At 34.6% G+C, this 19,687-nt stretch overlaps 3 protein-coding genes across 3 annotated transcripts; 2 read left to right on the forward strand and 1 right to left on the reverse strand.

Annotated features, from left to right (window-relative positions):
• Positions 1-238: 238 nt before the first annotated feature.
• On the reverse strand, positions 239-1,650 carry LOC120073495. The gene is made up of 4 exons (XM_039026338.1): positions 1,439-1,650; positions 620-803; positions 418-553; positions 239-351 (listed from the first exon to the last, which is right to left on the reverse strand). Exons 1-4 carry the CDS (start codon positions 1,648-1,650, stop codon positions 239-241), a joined length of 645 nt encoding a protein of 214 aa, XP_038882266.1.
• A 5,846-nt stretch (positions 1,651-7,496) lies between these two features.
• On the forward strand, positions 7,497-9,895 carry LOC120073936 (40S ribosomal protein S6-like). The gene is made up of 6 exons (XM_039026856.1): positions 7,497-7,655; positions 7,758-7,822; positions 8,631-8,688; positions 8,784-8,892; positions 9,008-9,280; positions 9,390-9,895. The coding sequence occupies exons 1-6, from the start codon at positions 7,650-7,652 to the stop codon at positions 9,626-9,628; spliced, it is 750 nt and encodes a 249-aa protein (XP_038882784.1). The 5' UTR covers positions 7,497-7,649; the 3' UTR covers positions 9,629-9,895.
• A 1,795-nt stretch (positions 9,896-11,690) lies between these two features.
• LOC120073410 (RNA cytosine C(5)-methyltransferase NSUN2-like) lies at positions 11,691-18,989 on the forward strand. Its single transcript, XM_039026259.1, has 15 exons — positions 11,691-12,012; positions 12,221-12,309; positions 12,624-12,690; positions 12,794-12,909; positions 13,939-14,005; positions 14,148-14,196; positions 14,307-14,392; positions 14,613-14,878; positions 14,975-15,030; positions 15,177-15,262; positions 15,961-16,053; positions 16,708-17,029; positions 17,271-17,938; positions 18,241-18,475; positions 18,555-18,989. Exons 1-15 carry the CDS (start codon positions 11,818-11,820, stop codon positions 18,707-18,709), a joined length of 2,550 nt encoding a protein of 849 aa, XP_038882187.1. The 5' UTR covers positions 11,691-11,817; the 3' UTR covers positions 18,710-18,989.
• The last annotated feature ends 698 nt before the right edge of the window (positions 18,990-19,687 follow it).

Raw genomic sequence — 19,687 nt, forward strand, 5'->3', positions numbered from 1 at the left:
AATTGAAGTCAAAACATCGTCAATGCAGAGGTCATGCAGTAGATTCACATAATAGCAATAAATGAAAACAAAGCAATAAGTTAACTAGGAAAGCACGTAAAGATAGAATAGATGTCCTTGAAAAGATTAGAGCTAAGTTACTGCAGGGACACATCTATGCGGGCGATGAGGCTTGCCCGATTAGTTCAATGGTCTCCTTGACTCGTTCCACTAAGCCTCCTTAGCAAGGCTTTATGCACTAACCATTGACCTTGAATACATTACTTCCATCCTCACTTGATAATTCAACGACACCATTGGGGAAAACTTCTTTCACAATGAAAGGCTCAGACCACCGTGACTTGAGCTCACCTGAAAAAAGACGAAGGTGAGAGTTAAATAGCAAAACTCTTTGGCAAACAACCAGATCCTTCTTACAGATTTTGCTAACGTGCCATTTCTTCATCTGTTCCTTGTAGAGCTTAGCATTTTCGTATGTGGTGGTGTGACATTCAACTAACTCGTTCAACTGAAGTTTTCTCGCATCTCTTGCATTTGCTAAGTCCAAATTTAGCTTTTTGAGGGCCCATTGTGCTTTATGTTACAACTCTAACAAGAGGTGGCATATCTTTCCATACACCAGCGCATATGGGGACATGTCTATGGGCATCTTATAGGCAGTGAGGTAGGCCCAAAGAGCCTCATCAAGCCTTTGCGCCCAATCCTTCCTGGAGGTGTTGGCCACTTTTTCCAAGATGAATTTGATTTCCCTATTAGACACTTTGGCCTGACCATTGGTCAGTAAATGATAGGCACTCACAACCCTGTGATTGACATTGAACTTGGTTAGCAGATTGGAAATGATGCGATTGATAAAGTGTGTACCCTCGTCATTAATTAGCACAGGGGCGTTGCAAACCATGAAAAGATATTCTTTTTTAGAAACTTTGCCACCGTGACTGCATCATTCTTGGCGCAAGAAATTCCACCATTTAGAAACATAATCGACGACAATCATAATATACAGATAACCTTCAAAAGCTAGGAAGGGGCCCATAAAGTCAATGCCCCACACATCAAATGGTTCTACTTCCAGGATGGAAGTTAGAGGCATTTCATTCTTCTTTGATATGTTGCCCATTCTCTGTCACAATTTACAACGTGGGCTTGGGCTTCTTTGAATAAAGTGGGCCAAAAGTAGCCGCATTTGAGGATTTTAACCATAGTCATTTTCCCCCCAAAGTATCCACCATAAGGGGACTCAAGATATTGCTCCAGGATGCATGAAATTTTCATCTCAGGAACACATCGTTGCAAAATGTGATTTAGTCCCAATTTATACAAGAGTGGGTCATCCCAATGGTAAAATTTAGCTTCGTGATGAAGCTTTTTCTCTTGTTGAGGTGTATAGTCTTTTGGTGTTTGAGCGAAAACTAGATAATTTACAATATCGGCATACCATGGTTCTTTATCACACATAACCATAAATTTTTCATCAGGGAAGCAGACTTCTATTTCTTTCTCCTTTCTTTGGGTCTCAATGTTCTCTAGTCTCGAAAGGTGATCCGCCACCTGGTTTTTTGTTCCTTTCTTGTCCTTGATTTCCAAATCAAACTCTTGTAACAACAAAACCCATCGAATCAGCCTGGGCTTAACATCCTTTTTAGCCATAAGGTGTTTGATCGTAGAGTGATTAGTATACACCACAAAACTTGACCCTACTAGATATTTTTGGAATTTATCAATTGCAAACACCACCGTAAGAATTTCTTTTTCAATGGTGGTGTAGTTTTCTTAAGAGTCGTTCATAGTCTTGTTGGCATAGTAAATAGGATGAAGAATTTTACTTTTACGCTGGCTCAAAATAGCTCCAACCGCATAATTACTTGCATCACACATTAGCTCAAAGGGTTGCGACCAATCAGACGCCATTAGAATGGGTGCAAAAAAGAACACATCCCTCAGAATGTTGAATGCTTGTGTGCAATCATCATTGAAATTGTACAGTCTATCAACTTCGAGGAGCGCACTCTAAGGTCTTGCGATTTTGGAGAAACCTCGAATGAACCTTTTGTAAAACCCTGCATGCCCAAAAAAGCTTCTCAGTGTTCTAACATTTACAAGTGGTGGCAACTTGGCTATTGCGTAAATTTTCGCTTGATCAACCTCAAGCCTGACTTTGGAGATCTTATGCCCCAACATGATGCCTTCAACAACCATGAAGTGGCATTTCTCCCAGTTGAGGACAAGGTTTATTTCTTCACATTTTCTCAACACATTCTCTAAGTTGGCCAGGCATACATCGTATGAATTACCAAACACAAAGAAATCATTCATGAACACCACCACTGAATCTTCCAAGAATTAAGAGAATATTGTCATGATGCATCTTTAGAAGGTTCGGGGTGCATTGCATAGCCCAAAGGGCATGTGCCAAAAGGCGAAGGTGCCAAAGGGGCACGTGAAGGTGGTTTCCTCCTGATCTTCAGGCACAATGACTATTTGGTTGTAACCCGAATAACCATCCAAGAAGCAAAGTAATTCATTACCCACATGTCTATCCAGCATTTAGTCAATGAACGGTAAGGGAAACTAATCTTTCTTTGTGGCTTGGTTCAGCTTGCGGTAATCCATACATATATGCCAACTGGTCACAGTCCTTGTAAGGATCAACTCGTTCTTACTATTTGCCACCACCATCATCCCTACTTTTTTAGGCACACACTAAACTGGACTAACCCAACTGCTATCGGAGATTGGGTAAATGACTCCAGCATCAAACCATTTGATAATCTTCTTCTTTACTACTTCACGTTGTTGGGTTTTATGCCTTAAAACTCGCAGATAGTGAATGTAATTAAATGACCATCATTAATAAATAGTTATTAATGTTTTTATCAATAAGTGTTATTGATGTTTTATTTAATTTTGTTTTATTAACCCTAAAATCCAATAAACTAATATCCTAGGTTGTCTTATAATTCTTGAACTGTATGTAGAGATATATAGGGATCAATGTTCGAGATACAGCCTGAAGGGTCTATAGTATAAGGATAAGGTTGGGTAGCTTATCCTGATAACATTATGGATACGGTCCACTTTGTATTTGATACAAACGCAGTGATCCAATACGTTCGTGTAGGAGACACGCGAGTGAGGGTATCCTGTGCAATGGGTTTGCACAAGACCGAACCGCGAAATAGTAACCACTAGATGTAAGTCCATTGACTAGTTAGGTTTCTATTTCACTAGGATGACCTAGGCGACTTAGTCTTACTCTTGAGTATATTATGAACTCTTGTTCACGAGGGATTGTCCTTTGATTTGTATGGGTGAGAGTGGCTAGTTTGAAGACTCAATATGCCTACCATTTTGGAGATAATACTGAGTGGATAGTTGGGAACATAATCATACAAGATGGATTTCACTCTTTCCCCACTTCAAGGTTAGTAGATGAGTGCTCTCTTAAGTGGTGTCTCCAGGATTTGAACAAAGGGTCTTGCCCTCTCACTGGCATAAGAGGGATTTCTGTTTAATGGTTGGACCATAAACAAGTTGTTCATTAAAGGAGCATCAGTACTTAATGATGTAAAGGTAACCCAGGGTAAAATGGTAATTTGACCTAGTTGATGTTACAAACACTTGTGAAGGACTAACTTGTTGTTATTAGTCCATGGACACAAAAACACATTTGTAGTGAGAAGAGTACAATTGTGGGTCTTTAGTGGAGTGTACCCACAGTTGACGAATATTGATTAATTTGGTTAATGAGTTTAGCCAATTAATCTCACATCATTGGAGCTTCTAATTTGCAGGTCCATTAGGTCCCCATCTTAGCTTGTAAAGGGTATTGAGGTAATTTGTTATTAAATTGAATTTGAAATGTTCTTGGGAATTTTTTAATGTATGTTGATACATTTTAATATAAAGTTTAATTTTAGACTTTATTATTAATTTTGGATATAATTCAAAATTAATAAATGAGAGAACGAAGGAGTTCAAATATTAATTTAATATGAATAAGATTCACATTAAAAACTATAGGTTAAAAATAATATGCATTGGATGCGCATTAAAACTATAGGTTAAATGAGAGAAATGTTTTTTAATATGATTTAAATGGGAAATTAAATTAAATATGTGATATTTAAGTGGGTGATTAATTAATATTTTATTTTATTTAGTTTAATTAAAATTTGAATTTAATTAAATTGATTAAATCAAAACTATAGGTTAAATTTAATGTACATTAGATGCATATTAAAACTATAGATCATGTGAGAGAAAATCATTTAAATATGATTTAAAAGATCATTTAATTAAATTTAATTTAATTTAAATTAAACAAATTAATTCCACATTTTAAAGAAGTTACGAAAAATGTGAGATCAATCCCACGTTTCTCTCTCCCTCTTTCACCATCCCTCTCTCTAATAAAAGAGTTTTGTTTTGCAGAGGAAGAGCAATGCTCTTAATGTCTCTGTGTGTGTTTTTCTTCTCCCTGAGAAAAGAAAAAAAATCGTTCTATGATATTCTCAATTCCCAAAAGAGAGAATCCCACAATTTTTCACAGCCTCAATTCCCTGCAAGAATAGAGAGGTTTCCAACGGGTGATGCCCAATCCTAATTCAATAGATAAATTCTACAGAATTATCAAAAGGTTTGCAAAGTAGGGTTTCTTCCCCTGTATAATTACTCTTTTTGGGAATTGCATTCTTAATCTATATTATTTTTTATTCCAATGCAAATTTGTTTTGTTTTTAAATACCAATTTGAAAAAACAAATTGGCTCTGTGTTTTAGCTTCCGTTGTGCCTTAGGGTTTTCATCCTTTCACACGCATGGTTGGATTCAGCCTGCATTGCCTCTCAATGGAACCATTTTTTCCTTCCTCTAGTTGTATCTTATGCATACAATATGAGGGATTGATCCCTCGAATGTTAGCTAGGGTCCAGTCGATAGCCTTGGTGTATTTCTCCAGCACTTTAAGCAAACACGACAACTTCCTCGTAATCTACTTGGCTTGTGATATTAACCTTTTCCCTTACCCTGTTGAGATTAGTGACTCATGGCAAAGGTTAAAATGAAAATAAAGATAGAGGAAATGATGAATGAAGACATTATAATATTAAGATAGAGATATAATTGTTGAATATAGGTGAATAATTTCTTAAACTATAGTGTAGTACAACAACAAAATGATAAAAGAATAAGGTGAATAGGTAGTTGGTAGTAATTTATTGCTTTCAACAGGTGAATGTTTAGGTTGCTGGTGTTGATATGGTTGTATGGGATGGAGAAGACCCTCTCAAACTCTTGCTCCGGTGAGGGTCTGATAATGAATCTAGGTGAAGAAGATGGAGTTGGATCTCTCTCTTGTAAATCATAGAATCTTTGGATCATAAATTTTCTAATGATATAATGATGATCCTTCTTCTTGGCGTCAAGACTCTATTTATGGAGGCATGCACTATTCCTTGTTGTGATTCCCACTCTGATCAGTTGTCATCATCTGACACGGTGGGTACGCACGTCAGCACTACAATCATGGTCAACATTCTAGAAGTTTGACAGAAGATTCGCTGGTACAGTTTCAAAGATCCCGAGGCATATGATCGTTTGTTTGTTCTTTGGAAGATCAATGCATGCAGCGTCTCTTGCGGTCATATGCAAAATAAATACTTTTCATGCAATATGCTCATGATATGCAGTCAACGGGTGCTTTTGAGATACTTTAGCGCAAGTTTGATATTTAGTATGAATTCTAAGCATGATTGACGCATAATATTCTTTCCTTTCTTCATTATTCTAAGAAAAAGACTTCAATAACTTGTGTTTCTACAAGTTAACAGTCGGTTTGGTTGGTTTGGTTGATTTGGTCTCTTTTTAACAAATTATATATATATTCACTCGTTATTATTTTATTAATTAACAAATGCTATCTTAAATAATAAAAATAGCATTTTGTATTCTTTAGATTTACTAAATAACATTCCTTTTCCTCCCTATGAATTTAGTTAGTCAATTTGGATTGTATTTGGGGCTAAGAAAGTGAAACTAAATATTAAAACTCTAAATCTAATATATTTTTATATAATATATAATAAAAAAAATATAGTCTATAATATATAATATTATAAAATATCATATATATAAGATTAAGATTATAATATATATTGAATATTATTATTATTATTATTATTATTATTATTATTATTATTATTATTATTATTATTATTATTATTATTATTATTATTATTATTATTATTATTTCATTTCCCTAATGATGAGAAGGAGTAAATTTCATTTCGTGTAATTAAGTTCTTAGCTCTCCACTCGGTAATGTCTCCAAAATGGTAGGCATATTGAGTTGGCAACTCGAGCTACTCTCACCCATACGAATACTATAGATCGTTTAGGTTATTATCTGAATACGATCCAACTGTATTTCTAACACATACTGTTCAAGTTACACTAAATAACCATTAATCTTAGTTTATTGGATTAAGTTGTATAATACTAATAATTGAATAAAACACCTCTTTATTAATAGACAATCACGCTTACAAAAATTACAAACTACGAGATTTAGGATATAAATCCCAACAAGTGTGAACTTTCATCTCATCTACCGTCGAAAAGAAGTCTAACTCGTTAATCCATAGAAAAAACAGCAAGATAGCAAAAATTAATATTTACTTGTTTATCAATAAGGAAGTTTTTTTTTTTTTTTGTTTAGATACTGATAAAACAAAGTGTGTATCCAAAATTTTAAAATGACATAATAATATAATGATATGATAAGTGATAAAACATGATAAAAAAAATCGAACAAGCTGAAATTTAAATAGAAATATAAACATAATTTGATGAGAATATGTATAAAATAATGAACAAAATCTAAGTTTAAATTAAATATATTAATAAAAATTTAAAATAATAAAAAAACCAATAAGATAATGTAAAAATTTTAAGATCTATGATAAATTAAAATGGAGAGATAAAAATGAGATGGATTCATTTTGAATGAGTTTGAAAAGTGATTAAACAAATCTTATATGATAAAAAACTGCCAATATGAACTTTAAATTGGGTGAAAATGTGCAACATTTATCTATAAAATTTATTAAGTTAGAAATTGATAACCGACACTTACACATTTACACTATATTTTTAATTATAATGAATCCACGTTACAATAATTATACTTTATTCAATATTTCTAATGGACGACCACATTAAAGATAAATTGGATATTATAAAAAGCAATCTCACGGAAGTACGTCACGTTTTACTGAAAAGGTTAGTAATTCCGAAATTTGCCATAAATCCAAACGAATCTCCCGACCTTGTCCTTTGATCCAATTTCCCCAAAAAAGTATTTTTTTTTCATTTGGGTTCCGTTATTTTCACCAATGTGGTTCGGCCCAGTTTCAAATCCAGACCTCTGGGACAAAGCAAGTCCAAAATCTCGTCAATGGCTCAAAGCCCACACACTCATTGAATATCGTAAACCAATTGACAAAAAGTGGCTCTGTTCTGAGGAAAAAAACAACCTTCTCAGTTCTCATCACTCATCAGCTTACATGTAATATCCTAAATTCACAGCAAAAACCCTAATTCGTTGTACGAGAGCCGGAGCAGGAGCGGCATTCTTCGGTCCTAGCGAAGATGAAGGTTTGTATTAATCTCTATTGGTCTCTTACTGAGCTGTTGAACCGTTGATTTTTTATTATGTAGAATTTGACTTATGTTTTATTCTCTTTCCCTTTCATTCAGTTTAACATTGCAAATCCCACTACTGGGTGCCAGAAAAAGCTCGAAATCGACGACGATGCCAAACTGTAGGGACTTTCTTTTTACATATCGTACTGCTACCATCTCATTTTTCTTTCATTATGTCGGTGGAAGTGTCAATTTTATGGGTCCAAATTCCAATAGATTACGTTATGAAGAATCCAATGAGCATGCTAAATATTGAACTTGGGATGCTTTTAGCAGCAAATATTTTCTTACAGCTTTTAACATTGTGATTTATACTTTCTGAAGTACACGGACATGGGTTATTTTTCTCATTGGTTTATGAGTCTTTCTAACTTTCAAATTAATTTAAAGTGAATGTATATTATTATTATATATACCGAAGGATTAGGAAGCAATGAGCATGCTGCTTATTTTTATTTATTTATTTATTTATTTTCTGTATATTAGTCAGTGATTGTTTCATTGTCATGCGTGATATTTCGCGTGGGGGAACTTATTTTTATCTGTGGAGTTGGCCTGCTAACTGGAGGACTTTTCTTTTGAATTTCGTCATGACGTTGGTCATTTTTTTAATGTCGTTATAAATCCCCATGCTTTCTTAGACTTTTCCCGTCTCTACAAATGGGAGTTTCTTCTAATATTCCAAAATCATATGGTTATTATAGGAGATGTAATTACATTGTTTGGGAAACAAATGAAAAAATTTTCTTCTGAAATCCAATCATAGCTGGGGTATTCTTTGGTTCTCTCAGTACTAAGTTTCTCATGTAGTGTTAGCTGTGATGAATTTGACTTGATTAGTCATATTGCGATATCAGGTTCTATCGTTTAGAAGATCATTGTAGTTCAATAGAATTTATAGTCTCATTCTTGTATTCTTTAATGCAGCCGAGCATTTTGGGACAAGAGGATCTCCCAAGAAGTTAATGGAGATGCGCTTGGTGAAGTAAGTTGTCTGTTGGTACCTTCTTCATTAAATTATAATCAAGTATTTTTTTCCTTTCATCTGTCATGTTATTGACTTGGAGGATCTTTTGGCAGGAGTTTAAGGGTTATGTTTTTAAAATAATGGGTGGTTGTGACAAGCAAGGTTTTCCAATGAAGCAAGGTGTTTTGACCACTGGTCGTGTTCGCCTTTTGCTCCACAGAGGTATATGGATATATATATATATATAGTTAATCTTACTGGTTCCAGTTTCAGTCGAGGGGACTGAAATTCTTTTATATATGGAAAATGAAGTAAAAGTTTTGGGTCCTTTGAACAGGTACTCCTTGTTTCCGTGGTTATGGTAGGAGGAATGGTGAGAGAAGGAGGAAATCTGTCCGAGGTTGCATTGTTAATCCAGACCTCTCTGTTTTGAATTTGGTGATTGTGAAGAAGGGTGAGAATGATCTACCTGGTCTGACAGATATTGACAAGCCAAGAATGCGAGGTCCGAAAAGGGCATCTAAGATCCGGAAACTCTTCAATCTCTCCAAGGATGATGATGTTCGGAAGTATGTCAACACATACCGCAGAACCTTCACCAATAAGGCCGGTGGGTTTGCTTACTAATGTTTTGATACATAATTGGTAACAGAAGAATATGTAGAATTCATATGATTGATTATACTGTGGGTTCATTTTTGTTGTTATCTTTTTGGCAGGTAAGAAATGTAGTAAAGCCCCGAAAATCCAGAGGCTGGTAACCCCCTTCACTCTCCAAAGGAAGCGAGGAAGGATTGCTGAAAAGAAAAAGAGAATTGCCAAAGCCAAGTCTGAAGCAGCCGAGTATCAGAAGCTTCTGGCATCACGTTTGAAAGAACAACGTGAACGGCGCAGTGAGAGCCTAGCCAAGAGAAGATCCAAGCTCTCTGGTGCCTCCAAGCCCTCTATTGGTGCTTGATCTAGTTCTCTAAAAATTTTGTCCGAGTTAGTTGAACATTGAGCATTCCTGGACATGATCAGTCCATAGATTAGGGAAATATTGGTTGTTACTATCATTGAGAGTTGGTTTGATCATTTACTTCAATTTTGGGTTCGCTGGACATCTTGTAACATTTGAATATTTTTTAAGTTAGTAGACTCATACCACACAGAACTGGGTTAGATTTGTTACAAAATTTCCCTGTTGAATTAGTGTTCTTAGAAATTTGAAAATCATGTGTCTAAATAATGTCATTGGACTTCTTAAAGGCTCTTCAAATTTTGTTTTAGAAGAACAATGGTTAATTTTATGTGGTTTAAACCTAATGCACGTTGAAATTTGTGAAGAACGGGATGCTTAAATATATTTAGGAAGCATTTGGGACCAGAATAAAGTTTTATCTCTGCAGTTATTAAATTCGGAGAGTTGTCAAGTCTAGGGCCTTTATTGTATGGAGGAAATAAGTTGGGAAATTATTAGAAATAACACTTTTAAGATTTTACCTTAAAACGAGTATATTTTTTTAAAATTCGTAAAAATAGTTTTTTCGGTCTATCTCGGACGAGATCGACCACGAGATTTTAGTTAAAAAGTCAACTTTTTCTAACATATCGATTCTTTGAAGTTTTCTCGGTACATCTCGTCAGATCATACACCTAATCTCGGTGCAAATTCTATAGATTTGAGCTTTCTTGGTGAAATCTAGGGTATAATTAATACCGAAATTTATATATTTGAGCTTTCTTGGTGGAATCTCGGGTAAAAGTTAACATCAAAATTTGATCTTTCCCAAAATCTAAAAATGTTAATCAATTTGGAAAATCTAATTTGATAATTGGAAAACGCATTTGGAATTTTGAAAATTCATAAAATTGTGAAAACATAAATTATGCTAAAGATTTGAAAAATTACATAATAATTTGATATAATATTTAGTAAACATAATCGAATTTGGAGAAAATTTGGAAATAGTATAAGATTCGGAAAGATTACCAAAAAAAAAAAAAAAAATTGTGTAATCAGATGAGATGTACCGAGAAGCCCGAAACAATTGATGAGTTGAAAAAAATTGAATTTTTATCTAATTCTCAGTGATCAATTTCACCCGAGATAGACCGAGAAGAATTATTTTTACGAATTTTAAAAAAACGTGTTAGTTTTATAAGGTAAAAATCTAAACATGTTATTTTTCACAATTTTCCAAATAAATTGTAGAATATGTGTTTTTTTTAATTGTGGGATCGAGTAGGTTTGAGACCAAACAAAGAGTGAAGTTAACAACACTCCCTCAACTACTATTCCTTGAGTTAAACATGCTCTTATTGTCACATTCGACCAAAAATCATTGCTTGTATAGCTTTCTTGTTGTTGTAGTCTTGCAAATCTAACAACCCCATCTCGCGAGTTTTTTTTTTTGTTGGTATGTAAATTTCTTATTTTAGTCTGGCATGATTTTCTGTTTTTATTCATTATCATTTCATACGATGAGTAGTCATGCAATGTATGTGTGCATACGTTTCTGTTTGTTGATATTTTAAAATTTGTGGGAAAATGAAACAATTTTTCGAAAAATAAAAAACAAAATAGTCATTAAATAAGACTTTATCTTTATCTAGTTGAACTATAAAAAACAACCACATAAGAGAAAAGTACTATTATAATATTGATAAAGATAGAGATATTGTAGTATTTACTACTTGATCGTCGTTTTGACAATATATTTACTTTCTACTATCTTCGTAAAACTTTGTTATACTTACTACTTGATGGTCGTTTAGACAATATATTGTAAAACTTTGTCATTCTTTTAGGGTTCAACAATACGAGGGAGCAGAAAATTATTCACCGAATTATTGTCTTCTATTATTATTTTTTTCCCCTTAAAGAGATATATATGATCACAAAGTTGGAGAGATATCCCTCTTGTGTCCTTCCACATGCAGGCCGGTAGAATACCCAGAATAACGAGCGGCCCAAAGGCCCACTCATGTTAAGCCCTCAGCCCTCCGTCGGACAGTTAGAAATCCATCCAAAACCCACTAAAAACTACCAATGCTTAGTGGGTAGAAATCATCGGAACGGGGACCAAAACCCCAAATCGCACCCTCCCCGCCGGTTTCTTGCTCATGAACGTGTAGGCTTGCGGCTTCATCCAGAGTTCATCGAACATGGGAGGTAAGGGCAGGGGAGGCAGAGCTCGTACTCAGAGAAAGCATTTTCGAGACAACAGAGAGAACGTTTGGAAGCGCCCAAGGTCCGATCCTAACTCTGCCAATGACAACAAGGATGGCAATGGTAATGGCAATGGTAATCCCTGGGAGCCTTTCGAATCTCAAAGTCCCGCGTTCAATGAGTATTACAAGGTTTGCGTTGATTAAACTGTTTATTTTATTTATTTATTTATTTGAGTTCATTTGTAGTTCTTTTTGTTAAGAAAGCAGTGTTTTATGAGTTCGATGGTAAGCTTTGTTTACTGATCTGGTGTCTGGTGTTTCGGTCTCTTTTATGCCAATATGTTTATAAAAGTGTACGTTTGTTTGAGCGTTATATTTGTGGTTTTGGAAACTGTAGGAGCAAGGTATTGTTTCTGAGGAAGAATGGAATACATTTATTGAGGTTCTTCGGAAGCCATTGCCCGCCGCTTTTAGGATCAATTCTAGGTATAACATATAAGATTGTTCTCATTTCCATTATTAATTACCCTTCCCCTCCCTCTGTCCATCCAAAAAAGAAGGGAAAAAAAATGACAAAGAAAACACCGCTTCACCTGAGTGCTACCATCTTCGTGGTGTACATACACATGTTCCCCTTACATGAACCCATGTGTGTGTGGTGTTTTTTTTTTAAGGAAAAAAGCACTTATATATATTCACATAACAAGAACTCCGTTGGTTCTTTAATCATTTGCTTTGTTCTGTTAACGTTGCATCTTTGTACTATTGTTGTCGTTATTAGTAACATTTGAATTTAACAGTGGACAGTTCTGTGATGAAATACGTGCCCAGTTACAAAATGACTTCATGAAATCTCTTCAGGCTGAGGTAGGCAATGCGAATGTTGTTGCTTCTCAGTTCTCAATAAGAATTTGGTGAAGAATTTAATATTGATCCATGGTTGCTTCTTTTCCTTCTATATCCTGTTTAGGTCACTGAAGGTGATGAAGCTGAGGCTATTAGACCGTTACCTTGGTACCCTGATAATCTTGCATGGCATTCAAATTTCTCAAGAATGCAATTGCGGAAGAATCAAGCTCTTGAGAGGTAATATTATATTTTTATGGTCATCATTTTTCTTAATTGGACCCTAATTGAATAGAAAGAACTTGTCGTTCTGTATACTTGAGCACTTGAAAGGTAAATAGTTGTACTTTTTGGTCATCATCACCATTATTTTCTGATTAGAAATGCATGAATGTTCAACTATCTAAGGGGGCATTTGATTAGTGATCTGAAAATTCAAATATGGAAACAAGGGATTCAATGAATAATAGAGTTGTGCTCTATGGACAAATTATTTAATGATGGTGCCACAATATGGTTGCCTCATAATAACCATTTGGTGTTGATTAAAAAATTTGCATTCCCTTTAATAATCACCAGATATATTACAGATTTTTTATGTGTATGCATGCGTACATACATACAAACTTCTTCTTCTTCCTCTTCTTTTTTTGAGGTGGAAGTGAAATGGTACTTTAATTTGGTCGATGTCTTAACAGAATGGTTGCCATGATGATTTGAATCCATAACCTCTAAGTCATGAACTTACAGAAAGAAAGAAGTCATGAATTACAATTTGCCTTATAACTGTCGGAACACCTGATAGTGGTTGTATCAAGTAGTTTCTTTGAATATGTCTTTATGTTTGAATGATTTTTTTTTTTTTAATAGTTTTAGAAAATATCCTTATGGGCTGTCAAATTTCTATCCTACTTCCTTTTAGTCCATGGTCGTTGAGATGGAAGTGAAATGGCTTAATGTGTTTTCAGGAATTCTTTGAGTTTTGTTTACTATCATAAAATCGTTATTTGAATCAATTGTTCATTAATATAATAGTTAATACTAGTATCGTCTCTAATTTTGAAGTTTTTCCTTCAATTTTTTTTTACCTGTATAAGTTGCATTTGCATGTTGCGAAGACCATTTATTTTAGCTTAAACTTTCTTATGGCTCCCATATGTAGGAATCTACAAAAGTTTTCTAATGTAACTATTGATCAATTTAAACCGCACCTATATATGCTTTTGTGTTGCAAGTTACTATGTGCTTTTGACGGCTTCAGTTTCACAGGTTTCATGAGTTCTTGAAGCTAGAAAATGAAATTGGGAACATTACAAGGCAGGAGGCTGTCAGCATGGTATGCAAGACATCTAAACGCCTATAAGACAGACACATATGGATTACTTGTTATATCAATGGGGAACATTACTGTAACATTTAATTGTCATTTAAATCTCTTATGCCTTCATAACAACTTAATTGGGGCTTTTGTGGCTCAGGTACCTCCTCTTTTTCTGGATGTACATCCAAATCACTATGTACTCGACAGTAAGCAGTTTGTGCTGATTTAATTGGCCATTTTCTTTATTTATTGTATTATCTCAACTTTATATCAGTCAGGCATATGAACTTTAACTGTTTCTTTGCTTTCTACTCAGTGTGTGCTGCTCCAGGCTCCAAAACATTTCAATTACTTGAGATCATACACAAGTCCAGCAAACCTGGAGATCTACCTGATGGATTGGTTTGTGTCCTCTTTTATTTTTGTACTCCTCCATAAGTTTCTATATGGAAGTATTTTTTCTTTTTCTGCCTACTAGGTAGTAGGGTACTTGCAATTTTATTTTATTTATTTATTTATTTTCTCATTTGTTTGGTTGCTTATCTTTTGAGTTTGTATTATGCTACTTTCTGGTGTTGCATGATTCTTTATGTAAAATTGATTTGATAGCCATCTTCATTAGGTAGTGGCAAATGATTTAGATGTCCAAAGATGTAATCTTCTCATCCACCAAACTAAAAGAATGTGCACTGCCAACCTCATTGTTACAAATCACGAAGCACAACATTTTCCTGGATGTCGAGCACATACCAGTTTCTTTAATGCTTCTGCAGCAGGGAGTGAAGTAAAACCTCATAACACTCAGCTTACCTTTGATCGTGTTCTATGTGATGTTCCCTGTAGCGGAGATGGTACTCTTCGCAAGGCTCCAGATATATGGAGGAAATGGTAGCCTTTAGCAATTTCTTGCCTGTGATTTCTCATCATGTGTGGTATCATTGGTATTTCTAGTTTGTCGATAAACCTTTTTTTAATTGCTTTCAGGAATTCTGGGATGGGTAATGGTCTACACGGCTTACAAGTGCAGATAGGCATGCGAGGTACCTAGCTGCAACTATGAATTGCAAAATCCATCATACTCATATAGCTGCCATGCATTATTCACTAATTCCACTAGGCCACCTCTATATTTACGACTTTGCTTCCAATTCATGGAAAATCAAAATGATTTGATCAATTATTGCAGGTGCCTCTTTACTTAAAGTTGGCGGAAGAATGGTCTACTCAACCTGCTCAATGAATCCTGTTGAAAATGAGGCCGTTGTTGCGGAGGTAATGTATAAGCATTCTGGACTAAAGGGAAAGGGAAAAAATTTTATCCCTAAAATTAAACTAGCTATGCAAGAAAGGGCTCAATCCGAGAGGACAGCCTCAAGGATAGTTGCAAATTTTCTAATATGGCATCAGATCAAACCTCCTCTCAAGACCTCAAAATCCTCCTATTACTCTTTCCCACATTCCCCACAGAATGGAAAAGAAAGCAAATGCAAAAGGACGTGTTCCTTATCATGAAATGGAGGATGCTAGAGCACATACATTAAAGAAAACCTTTTAGATATGTTTACTACTCAGAGGAGCCTGATTAGAAAGCTTTTGAATGATTTTTTTAATGTAATATAGTATTTAAATTGGCAAATTATAGGTTATACATGTGATATGGTAGAGAGTTGTGTAAGTGCTTCAGGTATTATTAATTTCAGTCACTGTGCGGGGTAAAATATCAACATTGGCCTTGCTCCTCTCGGTGGTATACTAGTGCTAGGTCGAGGGCAATAAGAAAACTTCCTGTATTGACAAGATTGTTGAACTACTTTTTAGTTTTTATATTCAATTTTGTTTGTCAATGAGAGTAGCTTATTCTTCAAAAAATTAATTTGTATGCTTTACACTGCTTGTCTCTTGTGGCCAAGCATGTACATACATCAGCTTATTAAATCTTACCTTCTATACATCAATTCATCTTGTTGCAGCTTCTGCGGAAATCTGGAGGCTCTCTTGAACTCGTTGATGTCTCAAATGAACTCCCACAACTTGTTTGTCGCCCTGGTCTCAAGAAATGGAAGGTCAATCCATATTATTTTAGTATCTTTTTCTTATTGAAACTCAGGATAGTTTGTAACATTTGGATGTAGTTATTCTTCTTTTATAATTTACATTTTGCATTAACTGATTTTTAATCTGTCATTTTTTGCTGATTGGGTATTTTTTTTAAGAAATTGTTTTAAAAACTATTCTGGATGCTTGTCTATTAAAATGCTCTAGAGTTTGTTTGTTTGTTTTTGTTTTTAAAATTTTTTCCTCGTTTTTTTTAATATATTTGTTTAAAAACATAGCACATCAAAATCAATTTGTACTAAAAATGTTCATAATTATTCAGAAGTTACTGTATTGAACTCTGGTTCAAAATGAAAATGGATTACAAACAAAAAGATTTTTTTTTTCTTGTGGATTGCCAAAGAAAGTTGTATCATGCTTCAAATTTCCGTTTCTGAAATCTACTCAAAGATGTAGTAAATTCTATTTCTTCTCAATGTGGAAAATTTTATTTAATTTCCTGAACTCATGATGGTGAATTATCTGAGGTTTTTGAGCTTTAAAATAATGTTCTGGTTCTACTGTTTCAACTTCCAAGTAACCATTTCCAATTTTTTGCCCCTTGATCTATATTTGTTCTTTTGCTTCTTAACAAAAAATATATATATTTGTTCTTTTGCTAGGTGCGTGATAGGGGTGTATGGTTAGCGTCCTACAAAGAAATTATTGAAGGTCGCCAGAGTGTGGCAATACCCAGCATGTTTCCTTCTGGCAGAGGCCGTAAGAACCAAGCAGACAATAATCATAACTCAGAATTGGGGGGAAATCATCTGGACGGTTCCATTGGCAGTTCTGTTGATGTATCTGAGCCAATAATGGATCCTGTACTTGAGTTCGATGAGGTTTGTGAATTTCCTATAGAGCGTTGCATTAGGATAGTGCCTCATGATCAAAATAGTGGAGCGTTCTTCATTGCAGTATTACGCAAAGTTGCCCCTTTGCCAGGTATGTTGAACCATCCAACATTTGGTTGAGGGCCGTACGGCCAGTTTAAACATACCTGCCTGCGCCTATTGGAAAATGTTAATTTAGTATGGATTGTTTAATATTGTTAAATAGTTGAAAATCTTGTTTTTGCTATTTGACTATTTGCAATATACTTTATCCAAGTAAATCTATAATTTTTTTGTTTGTGTTCCCCTTCACCCCCCACCCCCCCTCTTTCTTGCCCGTGGGGTTGCTTCAGCTGCTGTTGAAAAACAAAATTCGAAGTCTGCAGATGACCGATCTCGTTGCAAGCTTCCACAGACTATTGCAGATGGAGAGAGTGTGAACGTTGATGCAGCAGTCGGGATGGATGAAAGCCCCTCAGAAGTTGGGATTGATCCGAATAATCAAGAGGATTTCAATTCTGCAGACAATAAACCAGCTTGCGAACTTCCAGTTCAGGATATTAAAGATGCAGATGGTTTGGACACTAATGCAGTAGATGGGAGGGGTAAGCAGTTCTCAGAAGCCGATTTGGCGGCCAAGTTAGTAGATAATAATGAAGTGGATGAAAATAATTTGGAAGTTACTGCTATAAAAGATAACTCAGAGGAGTCTAAGCAGCCTGATGACGGTGAAATGGATCCTAAGAAAAGCTCTGTGAAGAGAAAGTTACAGATTCAGGGGAAGTGGAAGGGTGTTGACCCTGTTGTATTGTTCAAAGATGAAACCGTTATTGATAGCATAAAGACATTTTATGGTATTAATGAGTCTTTCCCATTGATTGGCCACCTTGTGACTCGAAATAGTGACACTAACCATGTGAAAAGAATCTATTACATATCCAATTCTGTTAAGGATGTTCTTGAGCTGAATTTTGCAGTCGGGCAGCAGCTTAAGATAACATCTATTGGTCTGAAGATGTTTGTAAGTATTCCTTGCCACCGTTTCATTCTTCATTATATTATGAGATCATTACTGTTTTCAAAATGATAGCACACACCAGCAGCTAATCAATGTTCTTACACTGGCTCACCAAATAGCAGAATCATTCCCAAAACAAGCTCTTAAACATTTTTGTTTTTACTTGCTAGAGCTTATCTGATGACGTTGTGCATGTGCTTATATAGGATGATCCTTGAGTGCCAAAATTATAGATTTATTTTTTTATTGCGTTTATTTTAAATAATTGAGTGAACTTCCATATCTCATGTAATTTCGATGAATAGGAGAGGCAATCATCTAGAGAAGGTAGCTCTGCACCCTGTTCATTCCGTATATCATCAGAAGGGTTGCCTGTGATACTCCCGCACATCACCAAGCAAATCCTAACCATGTCTCCCGTGGACTTCAAGCATTTATTACAATATAAAAGTATAAAATATGCAGATTTTGTTGATGCTGCGTTTGGTGAGAAGGCATCAAACCTAATGCTAGGTTGCTGTGTGATAGTTTTGGGCACAGGTGTGTAGCGACCATGCTGTGTATCTATCCTTATGTTAATGCATCCGAGTCCTTACTAAGAACAGCTTTCTCTTTTCAGGAAGTAACACCTCTTCGGATGTTATCAAAGTTGACGAGTCAACAATAGCCATTGGTTGCTGGAAAGGGAGGGCCAGTCTGAGTGTTATGGTGACAGCCATCGATTGCCAAGAACTACTTGGAAGGCTTTCAAAACGGCTTGAAAATAACTTGTAATGCAGGAAAGGCACGTCTTCTGATATCGAAGCTTAATCTAAATCTTGGATCAAAATCTTTGGAGATGATAGTGATAATACGTGGGATTAGTTCAATTGTATAATTTAGAAAAGTTAAGCCTTACTATTGCTTCCAGTGTTTATCCAATGTTTATAGTGGCAGCATGATTTCTTCAAACTAGTGTGATCTTTTAGGAGGATGTTTTGAGAACAATTTTGCTGTAACATTTATCACAGGTACTTTATATTATTTTTAAAGGATATATTGCTGTATTTGTTCATTTCCCAATTTTATTATCAATTGAAATGGAGTAAATATTAAGAATAATTTCGAATGGATGGGGAAATAACCGATGCTAGGAACATGATCTCATTCCTTGGAATTGAAATGTTGATTTAGAATTTATTTGGGTCAACTCTAGAAAAAAATATGTTTTTTCAAAAGATTCATTTCTATTTAAACATTTTTGACAAAAATTGTAAAAAATATATTTTAAAAGCTATTTTAAGTAGTTGTCAAACATTCTAATTTTTTTTTTTTCAAAATGATATTTTTTAAATTGAACACTTAAAAATATATTTTGAAAACATCCTTATTCTTTTTTTAAGTTGGATTTCTGATTCGATGTTTATTTTACGAAATAAATCCTCGAAAAGTTAGTTTTAATGGCAATATTAAAATATGTCAATCAATGTTTGCATATTCTAGGAAGTTTTAGGGTAGATTTAAATGGCTTGAAATATCTAAACATGTTAAAATTTGACTCTTTCCTTTGTCGTCTCATTTTTCATAAGTTAATTCTGGAATGGTTATTTCGATAGCATTGGCGTCTTGAAAATACTATTCAAAATCGTTAAAATGGTTTCCAAAATCTATTTTGGAAAATTACTTGTTTTAAATGGAAAAATGTTGGAAATATTTTTAAATATAATAAAATATCAATGTCTATTAGTGTCTATTGTTATCTATCATTGATTG

This window comes from Benincasa hispida, chromosome 3, assembly GCF_009727055.1.
Source record: "Benincasa hispida cultivar B227 chromosome 3, ASM972705v1, whole genome shotgun sequence".
In the NCBI taxonomy this organism is placed as follows: Eukaryota; Viridiplantae; Streptophyta; class Magnoliopsida; order Cucurbitales; family Cucurbitaceae; genus Benincasa; species Benincasa hispida.